This window comes from Apteryx mantelli, chromosome 5, assembly GCF_036417845.1.
Source record: "Apteryx mantelli isolate bAptMan1 chromosome 5, bAptMan1.hap1, whole genome shotgun sequence".
NCBI lineage: Eukaryota > Metazoa > Chordata > Aves > Apterygiformes > Apterygidae > Apteryx > Apteryx mantelli.
Window position 1 is genome coordinate 50506008 of NC_089982.1, and position 10882 is coordinate 50516889.

At 41.4% G+C, this 10882-nt stretch overlaps 1 protein-coding gene across 1 annotated transcript; it reads left to right on the forward strand.

Annotated features, from left to right (window-relative positions):
- ING2 (inhibitor of growth family member 2) lies at positions 1-5145 on the forward strand. Its single transcript, XM_067297949.1, has 2 exons — positions 1-228; positions 3868-5145. The coding sequence occupies exons 1-2, from the start codon at positions 39-41 to the stop codon at positions 4533-4535; spliced, it is 858 nt and encodes a 285-aa protein (XP_067154050.1). The 5' UTR covers positions 1-38; the 3' UTR covers positions 4536-5145.
- Positions 5146-10882: the final 5737 nt, after the last annotated feature.

Consider the following 10882-nt stretch of genomic DNA (forward strand, 5'->3'; position numbering starts at 1 on the left):
CGCCCCGGGGCCGCGGGCCGGGCGGCGCGGCGCGGTGCATGTGCTGCGGGCGCGGGGGGATGATGCTGGCAGGGCCGCAGCTGGTGGCGGGGCCGGCGGCGCCGGGCGGGGAGCGGGCCCGGCTGCTCTCGCTCTACGTGCAGGACTACCTGGAGTGCGTGGAGTCGCTGCCGCTGGACATCCAGCGCAACGTGTCGCTGCTGCGGGAGATGGACACGCAGTGCCAAGGTGAGCGCCGCGGCGGACACCGGCCGGGCCGGGGGGGGGGGGGGCGAGGCCGCCGCACATGCGCCCGGCGCGGCGGCCCCGACCGGCTGTTGGCGCCGGCCCGCTCCGCCGCGGGGGGCGGGGCGGGGGCGGGGCCGGCGGCGGGACGCGCCGGGGGGGGAGGGGGGCGCAGCCCGCGGGAGCGGCCGCGACCCCGGGGGGCGCCGCCCGCCCCGGTGGCCGCCGGGGCCGCGGGCCGGGCCTCGCCGCCGGGGCCTCCCCTCGGCCGCCAGGTAAACCCGCCTCCGCACGCGGGGCGCTCTGCCCGCGGGCTGCGCCCGTTTCAGCGCTCCCCCCGCCACGGAGACGGGTCTCGGAGCGAAAGGTAACGTGTGAGACGGCTGCGCGGCGCGGCGGGGTCGCGGCGCCAGGCGGCAGTTAGCCCCGCAGCGGTGCCCCCGGAGAGGCCGGGGCGGAAAGCGGCTTCAGAAGCCCCTCTGCGCGCCCCGCACTGCCGGCCCGAGCGGCGACGCAGGGTTTCCGCCCGCGGCCGGGCCCCCCCGGCCCCCCGCTCGGGCTCCGGCCGCTCGGGCTCGGGGCAGCGAAGTGGCGGTGAGGACGCGCAGGGGGAGATCCGTAGTACGGCACCTTACCGTGGACTCTAGTCACAAACGTTGCTTCTTCCAAATTGCCGGTTAAATAGGAATTAAATCTATTCTGCCTCACACGCTGAGGCTATACAGCTGAGGCTATACAGTTTTTTTATTTCTAATTACTGCTGGTATCATAAGATAGGCTCTACTACTTAATAGCATTATTACTTGAAATACGCAGCAGAGACCATACGGCATCAACCCACTATACAAGTGGGTAGGAATTTGGTCCTGTGGTATACGAACTGGAGATCACGACATACTGTTATTTCTCTTTATAATAGAAGGCTGTCTTAAATTTGGGTAAGAGGAGACTCTTCAGGCCTTTCACAGGTTAAGCAGAGCACCTCAGAAGACAGCTATTGTAAATGGATTCTTTCAATTATCTTTCTAATTACCCAGGAAGATACATAAGAACAGGCTTTTGTAAGTTTTCTGTGCTTTTTAAAGTCTGAAGTACATAGGCTTGTTTGCAGTATTTTGAATTCTTTGTCATGGCTGGACTGCTTAGCAAGTTCTTTATGCAACCTGTGGTGATTTGGTTATGAGCCAACATTCTCAGTATTAAATAAATTGCATCTCTTATTTAGCCTATATCTTTTATAAGTATTTCTCCAGCCACTAATGTGAACCTGGGCCAAAGCAGAGGTTTGCAGAGTTTTACCTACAAACCTAGTTTAGTTTTACCTATGTCTGTTCCAAAAAAATAAAAAGGCATAAGAATGTGACAAAAATATTTTAGGTTCAAGTCTGAAGATCTTCTAAAGGTGCTGCTAGTATAATTTTGGCTAATTTAAAAGGTAGTGCTAGTTCATGTGGGAGGACCAAGTTATTCCTGGACTTGAAAAACTGAAATCCTGTTAGCTTTTAAAAGCTCCACCAAACTTAATCAGGTTATCTGTAATAAACACTTGCGCCTGTTTTTCTTTCAGGGGTTTCAGAGCTACTTAGTTGGGTGTATGGGTGCTTTGGCTAATCTTGGGGACCAGCAAGGAGTTAGTATGGCAAACTCGCATCTCTGTCAATCCAAAAGTTCTATCTTTTCTCCACTTGTGAGAAATTTGGCTGCCATTTGGAGAATGGGAAGGGAGGTTGTCTTGACTGTGATCTGTTTGAAGTGTTTGGCATATCTGCAGGTAAATTTCAAGGGATACATCCAGGGAATAACAAATTAAAAAAAAAAAAAAGCCTCAGTAGTGTAGAGTCAATTTTGTTCTCTGTAACAGTGTGGAAGAAAAACAGTTATTATTTGTGGGTTCTTTGGTGCAGGCATTCCCTATTTGGGAAATCTATGTAACTACACCTACACTCCCCCCTCCCCCCAAAAATCTGGGTGGGAGATAATGTGGCTGCACCATATTATACTCTGGTTATGTCTTTCTAGTTCAACAGTTTACAAAATACCTTACTCTGCACTTTTCAGGAGAGAATGAGATTTCCTTCCCTGTCAGGGCAACAGGCATGAGAGGCAGCTGAAGGTGCAGGGAAACAATGCTTGTGCTTGTAATGATAGCTGGAATACTAGTATTGAGAAGAAATAGGTTGAGTTATTGGACAGTCACAGCAGTGATTTTATCTTACCCAAGTGAAAGTCTGGAATGGAACAAAATGCTGTTGGCTTCTGTTGTCGTATAGCTTTCAGAATTTACAGTAAAAAGTGACTGTTCACGCTTAATGCTACTGTTGCAAGATGTCGGCAGGAAAAAAACCCACTGTGAGCAATGTTGAGGAGATAATACCTATGATTTCCATTTAGTGCAAGTTTGAATCATTTCACAATTGTACAAAGCAGACAACATTCTTTACAAATGAAAGCTAGTTTGTAAAAAGCTGCTCTGTAGGAAGAGAGATTTTATAGCATATCTTCTGGCTTCAGAAGCAAGTATATTAGTTTAGTAATGTTCATAAATTCCCTTGCACATACAAATAAAATCTCTAAGTTGTTTGTGAAGAAACAAATACTGCATCTAACAAAGTGCATCAGATTACACTGTCAGCTCTGAGTTAATTTTTTTTTTTTTCACTTTAGCAATTCCTTCATCTTTTATGTATAGATCTAGTGTAACTTCTGGGAAATAGTATTTTAAAATGCAGCAAAACAGAAATGTTGGGGTACAAACTAAGACTGGTTTATGGCTTTAATCTCATACTTGGGTTCATTAAACTTGCTTCTAAGAACTAAGAATTTATTAAAGATTCACTGCAACTCATCCAGCTATTTTGCATGATTTGCAAGGAAAAAAAAACCAAAAGTCAACCTGAACCACTCATTGATGGTTGCTTAAAAAAAAAGTAAAATCCTGTGATACACTAAACGTTAAATCACCTATTCTCAAAAGCTCAACCTCAGTTTAAAATGAAACTTGCTTTAATTAGTCTTGGTAATATGAAAGAAAATCATTTCGAGTGATTTAAGTTGATCTAAATCCTGATCATCCATTCACTCCTGTGTAGCTTTGTTAGACTTTATGTCCACTTGAAAATGTAATGCCAAATCTTTAGATGAATAGGAAGGAGAAGGTGGAGGACCTGGAGTGTTATCCATGATATTCAAGTGATGACCATGTGGTTCTAGGTTTTCTCCTATGATGCAATACACTTTATTGCTTTGGTTTGTGGGCCAGGACTTTAGAACTACTGCAGTAAAGAATCTGAACTAAAATTCCTACTTTGTTAAATGAAGGCAGGATGTGGAATATCCACACTGTGGTACTTCAGCAGCTATGGTCCCCTTTCCTGGGTTATCCTTTCTTTTCCAGTATCTCGAACAGAGACATCGGAAATGTCTCTCTTTTTTTAGAACTTCAGAGAATTTTCTTGCAACAGATTGTGATCTTAAACATTGATTTGGTGATCACATGCAACTTGCATTAAATACCAGGTCTAGCCCACTAGGGTATACTATAATTAAAATTTGTATTATTTCTCATCGGTTAGAAATATATTCCTGTATTTTCTTGAGCATGTTCTGTCTTGTGTAATTATTCCTATTATCTTCATTTTGTAGAAGCATTAAAAGAAATAGATGATGTCTATGAAAAATACAAGTCAGAAAATGATCCTGTTCAGAAGAAACGCTTGCAGCAGCATCTTCAGCGTGCATTAATCAACAGCCAAGAACTTGGAGATGAAAAAATTCAAATAGTTACTCAGATGCTAGAACTGGTAGAGAATAGAGCGCGGCAAATGGAAACGCACTCTCAGTGTTTTCAAGATCTGTCTGAGAATGAAAAGCCTCTAGAAAAGGCAAAGATGGAATCCTGCCAGCCAGAGAGATCTTCACGTCGACCCCGTCGCCAGCGAACCAGTGAAAGCCGCGATCTGTGCCATATAGCAAATGGTATTGATGACTGCGATGAACCACCTAAAGAAAAAAGATCCAAATCTTCCAAGAAGAAAAAACGCTCCAAAGCCAAACAAGAGCGGGAAGTTTCACCTATAGAATTTGCAATTGATCCCAATGAACCAACTTACTGCTTATGTAACCAAGTGTCTTACGGCGAAATGATAGGATGTGATAACGAACAGTGTCCTATTGAGTGGTTTCACTTCTCATGTGTTGGACTCACCTACAAACCAAAGGGGAAATGGTATTGCCCCAAGTGCAGAGGAGATAATGAGAAAACTATGGACAAATGTACTGACAAATCAAAAAAGGATAGAAGATCAAGGTAGTGAATGCAATTCATGTTTTAAAGAGTTGCTCCTTTTATATTAAAATGTTTAATTTCCAGAGAATGCTGTTTTAGGAAATGCATAAGACTATGCAATAATTTTTAATCTATAATATTAATGGAGTATTAAAAGCTGTCATACCTTCTGTGATCTTTAACTTTCTGCACTGAATAACCAAATAGTTGAGACAGGGTGGCTTCAGACCTTCGCAGAAGACATTACAAGCATATGGCTCTTGGTTTCAATTTAACCCCATTAGTATTTTAAAAAACCTCGTGAATCTTGAAATAGTGGTGATGGGAAAGATACTGAAGAACTTTTCTTGTTATGGGAAATTCACTGAGTTCCTCTGAAGCACCTCACATAACTGTTAGAATCTTAACAACTGAATTTGTTTGGTATCCCAGGTCTTAAGTTTTCGGCTTTTGCGTTGACATCACATATTTGGAATTAGTTTTTGAATTCAGCCGTAACTGTATGTAAAAGTCTTCCGAGCTAAAAGCAGACCTCTTCAGTGACTTTCATATGACCAGTATGTTATTTCAAGGAAGAAAATACCACTAACTTATGCTTTTTATGTCAATATTAAACTCTTGTCTTGGTGACTTTACATTTGGGAGTCAGTTTCTGGATATGATAGTAATTAAGGTGTGTAAGCAGTTTGGGATATTTTTACTGGGTTTTGTTGGGGTTCTGTTGAGCATCCTGATGGGGTCTTTATTGGTTGAGATACTTTTCTAATGCTGAAACTACTTCCTGGATCCTTTTCTGTCTTGCCACAGCCTATATGTCTTGAAGTGGTAGAAGGATCCCTTTAGAGGGAATACCATCATCTTGGGGGATCAGAAATTGCAAATATTATGCCAATTGTCATCATAATAGATCTGTAGAGAGCTGAAATACGATTGTGCTCTCTGGGATATAAAGTTTGCTTTTCCTTCAGTGGCATTTGGATAAGTGTGTGGCCATGCTTGGGTTTAGGCACAGCACCATAGTTCTTGGGCTTGGACAACTGGCTAAAAAGCCTGAAGGCAAGAGCCCTCACTACAGGCTTTGATAACTCATAATAATAATAAAAGCATGACTGACCTAGAGCAAGTGGACAAATCTGAGCAGGTATCTGACAGATTAAGTGGTGTCCTGAAGTATGCTAGTAGTGTTGAAACACTACTTGGCTGATAGTTAAGGGTGTACTACTTAACACCCATCCCCTAGAGGAGGCAGAAAAGTATACAGATAAAAACAGTTGTTTCTGCTCCTTTGTAATGAAAATAGTTAATAGAGGAGAAGTGAATGGTGTCCCAAGTGCATGGAAGCTTGCACAGAGGGTTCCTGCTCAACAGCCTTCCCCCTGTGAGTGCCTGTGCCCTGGTGTGCTCGGCAGCGCTAGCAGAGCAGCTCTGCAGGGCTGGGTGTGGGTGCACTCTCTAATTGGGCTGAAGTCCTGATGGGGCTCTGCTCTTTGCTCCTAAGGTCTCCCTTGAAAGCCCAGAGGAAAAAGTGACACCATCCCTGGCCAAGCCTAAACTAAAAGCAGTTATGCAGAGTTGAGAGCAGTCTGGAAGGCAGACTTTTAGCTAAAGCAAGCTGTGATGGATGAATACCAGCAAAACTCTTCCTGCATCCCCACTAGAGGGCTGTGCTAGTATAGCTGTGACTGCTGGAGCTGGAGGGCTAGACGCACTGCACTTAACAAAAAGGAAAGCCTCAGTGCTGTCAGGCCAGATGGTATAAATCAATGTGCTGGTCTCTAAATATTATAAGCTACATAAAATAGTGAGCCTATTTTGACAATTAAGATCTGATTCCTTTACAGGATTTAGCATTTGCAAGTGATACTGTAGTTAACATATGGCAGGAGAATGTGAAGCTGGGGTTCAAGTCTTTGCTCTAAAATTTTATTTTTATGAAGTGGAATAGCTATGCTGTGGAGATCCACATCACAGTAAGCAAATAGCTATTGCAGAAAACCACAGTGAGGGCTCTGACCATCAGCAGGGTAGGAGGGAATGTAAGCCTTTATTCCAAGACCGTGTGTTACTTTCTAGGCTGTTGGCTAATTTGAGTTTGCAAAGATAGGCTTCTTGAGGGGACTGGATCAGTGCTACTGACTTCATATGGAGAATGATGATGCTGGTTGCTGGAGACAAGTGTCTTAAGTCCTTCTGTGCACATTTTACTCCTTGTTCAACTTGTTAAGGTTTAATGATTCTTAAATTCCCTTCTTGGGAAGATATGCTGGAATACTTGGACTAGGGACTGTAAGTATCAATATCTACTTAAAATGGAAATACTTTCTAGTATTAGAAAGACCCACTTGAGCACTGAAGTTGCAGTAACAAAGTACAAGTGAAACTGCATCTATTAACATTACAAATTTATCTTTTGAAAGTATGCATGAATTCCTATTGGCTAAATCAAGAATACTTTTTTTCAAGGCAGATGAAGGGATCTGGGAATCACATAATTGTTTATCTGGAATAACTGCTGAAGTAGGAAAAGTGTATTTGGTATGTTGCAGTGTTACAGAAAGAAAATGTTAGATTCTGAAAGTGGTCCAGATAAATCTCTCATGCAGAGATCCTCTGTTTCAAGCATCCTTCTAGTGGTGAATATGAATTCTCAAGGTTGCCAGTGAAGATACTGCTGGGGAAACAGTACTTACCTAATACCTGAACTCACTCAAATACAGGAATAACTCAGTACTAGTTCATGAGCAGATTAGCAGTCTGCCTCAAATACACATGGGTGCATCTGAAATTGCCCCTTTTAAATACTCTAAGTTTTTGCTAAAACTTGCATGAGAAAAGATCTGATGCGCTCTGGCATTTAGCACTTCTGCCACCTATTTTTATCCAAACCCAGATTTTGCAGTTTTGCATCTATTTTCATACACGATGAATGGTAATTCATTGGAGACATGCATAAGATGCTAATATGAAATCAGCATGGTAAGTAGAGAACTCTTATGTTGCTTCTTAATGTTCCATTCCTTTTCTTAATGGAATAAGCCTCACCCATGAAGGGAAAATGAAATGTAAAGATTCTTAAATCAGCTCATCTTGAAGATATGTATTGACTACCACGAAGTAAGTCTAGCTTCTTGAAGGAAAAAAAAAAAAAGAGAGAAAAATAATTTGGGCAATAAATTGTGTTTGGAAGTTGACAAAAGTGTATATAACTAGACAAGAAACTACTTCCTCTTCATGAAAATTGATATTTCTTCCTAATTCAGGGTGGGCAGATCAAGCTTAAATTTTTCTTTTTCTTAAGCTTGGGAAAATGTGGTGCACTTAAAGTTCTGGCTTTTTGAAAAGATGCAAGTTTGTCAGCAGTGAAAAGTCTTCATAAACTATTCAAGAGAAAAGGCTTCAGATCAACAGTGTTTCTTGATTGTCATCTTCTGGACCATTTTTATTAATCTTGACAAAATAATCATGTAATCAAATTTTAAAGCAAAACAAAAATACCTTTTAGAAAGCTTACTATTTTGGAAGCAAAATGAGCAGTTCAACAACATTTGTTGCCTATATTATGAAGCCATCTTTATTTCCAACAATTAGTTCATTTTTCTGGGCTCAAATTTTGACAAGTCTTGAATAGTATGCAAGATTAACAGAAGATTTTTCTAGTTGGTCTGTCTATTCTATTGTGTAAGCTGTCTGGATTCAAGCATGGTTAATTAACAGACATGGTAGGCACCAATACCTTAAATGTAATCTCTGCATGCTGTTGTACACTGATACCTGTTGATTGCTGAAAAGAATGATGAATTTCCCTGAATTTATCTAAGGATTATTCATCTTGGATGTTCCTTTAAGACTAAAGTGGGCCTTTGTAAAGAAGGTGGCATTTTGTAAATCTGAAGACCTTTTTTCAATTTAAAAGCAACTAACTATGACTTGAAGGCAACTGCTACAGTTTGCCTCAATTCAGACTTTAAAGTTGGCAAAGTTTGGCACTTTGGTAACTTACACCACTTCTGAACTGCAACAGATCTGGTTTTGAAAGCCTTAATTTGTATTTTGTTCTTTAGACATAGCTGGGTTGAATCGTACCCTGCTCAGTCTTCCCTGAAACACACCCAGTCTATTGGGACAACATTGCAGTGACTGCCAGATAAGCAAGTTAAGCACTCTCTTCTGCACGCATGTTTCTTCTATTAAGAGGTCTTCATCTCCAGCAGATCTGCAAGCCTTTGACAGTGGCACCTCAGGTTAAAGAAAATAGCGCAGGTCTCTCATAAAAGCCGTACTTACTTTCAATGCTACAATCTAGACCTGATTTTTTTTTTTTCATCCTATGTCTGTAGCCTTACCTATCTGAATCCAGCAGAGCAATTGATAAAAATTCATTGCAAATGGTGAAGACGCTTATTTCAGGCAACGTCTGAAATTCCTCTATTGTGTATACCAAAGTAAATGTTGGTTTGGTAGCTATTGCTTGCTAAAGCCTGCTTTTAAACTCGTGACAGATGTGCAAGTCAGCTGTCTAGTCAGTGGGGTGTGGCAAAAATGTATTATGGGCCAAAAAAAAAAAAAAAGCAACTTGCCTATTGTATAGCTTAGTAGTAGAACATCTTCCTCCGTCAGGACTAGCAACCCTGACAGCTGCTGCTCTTGACTAGTCTCTGCTGAGGAAAACGAGGCAGCCAACTATGTACTGACCTATGCAATGCAACTGACCAAAGGAATTAACTGGATTGCGGGTTTGAAGGTCTGCACTAGACTACTGAGATGAGATTAGGAAAGCAGTGGTTTTTTTATAGGAGCCTAACTCACGAAAGCTTGAAAAACCTTGAACCTTGAATGGAGATGCATACCTCCGTGCAATTTCTAGCAAAGTGTCTGCTTCTGAAGATGTGCAGGACTTATTCACCTTGTCTCTCAAAATTTCTTCTGGGTTAGTTTAAGCAGTTTCCTTGAGCATTACAAGCTTTCTGAATCCTGTTCACAGTGTATCGCTTTTCTTGGGCATAAGTGAATAGCTGTCCTTAAGAGATTTGAGATGCTCCTTATGTCTTGAATCATTGGACATTCTAGTTTTCTTTAGGTTCTTCCTCGCTGCTGGTGGATTCTTCTCTAAATAAGTCTCTTTCAGGGGAATTCACAGTTGCTTTTGCATCTGATCCTCTCAAGATGAGAGAAGGGCTGTCACTCAAAGCCACTGTCCAGTGCTACTGCTGGGGAGGAGATTTTGCTGTCAGTTATAAAAACATGTTACTGTGCAACTGTTCAAATTACACAGACTTATCTCACCTGGAAGAAATATGTTAATTTTTTTATTATATAATGTCTCTTTTATAACAAATGCCATGTTCAAAATAGTTTCAAATCATCTCTTTTGTACCAATATTCTGATTAGCCTGCAGTCTTGAAACTGTTAGAGGATTAGAGAATTCCCTAATTCCCTAGAGCTGGCCAGTAAGCCATTCTCTTTTGTGAAAATGTTTAAAAATTTTTAATGAAATGAAGTTGTCATAGTTTGTTTTTGAATCAAAGTTTCTTTTTAAGATCAAGTTCATATTACACCTGAATCCTTTTTAATTTTTGGTTGGGGTCAGGTACAGGGTTCTAACAATTTGTTTTGACAAATTCTTTTTTTCCCCCCCCCCAACTATCTCTGCATTCTGTTGGTTTACTAGTTAGGGCAAGTTCAGTTTTAAGTAAGTCAGCAACACTTTTAAGTTTGAATGACAAATGTTAGACTAGACTTCATCTCTGTTCTGCTGCAAACAGGAAGGAATGAAGCAGCACTGTGTTCTAGCAGAACGGTACCAGCTGCAGCAGTACTGCCAATTTCATATTTCTCACAGAGATGCACTTCACGCATTGCACACTGCTTTTTTTCTGAAATATACATCAAGGAAGTTATAAGTAGCATACACAGCTAGATTCAAACTGTAATTAGTTCTCCTTTCCACAGGCCTGTTTTACAGATTAGGGATTAGTACTTAGTGGGTGCATAGGCAATAAAATCCTCTCCAAAGTTTTGCTGTGGCATACTTAGAGTACTTTCACTGAAAATGGTAAAACTGGTAAATGAATTTGACTACAGTGGTTTGCTCTGTAAGACTAGTAGAAAGTTACAGCTTATAGTTGATTAAAAAAAAAAAAAAAAAAGCAAGTGGGTAATTCTGTGGTTGAACTTAGCCTGATTTAAAAGTCTAAAGGGAAACTCCTGTCTCCTAGTGAGAAGCAGAATAAACTGAAAAGAATTCTAGAATCTTTTAGAATAACTTTCAGTGGAGAAATTAGGATGAAATCTGGTCCCAATTTAAATAAAATTCTGTTGAGCCAGGATTCTACCCAGCATACAGATTTCCAGCCTCCTTTGACTAAAGCCTA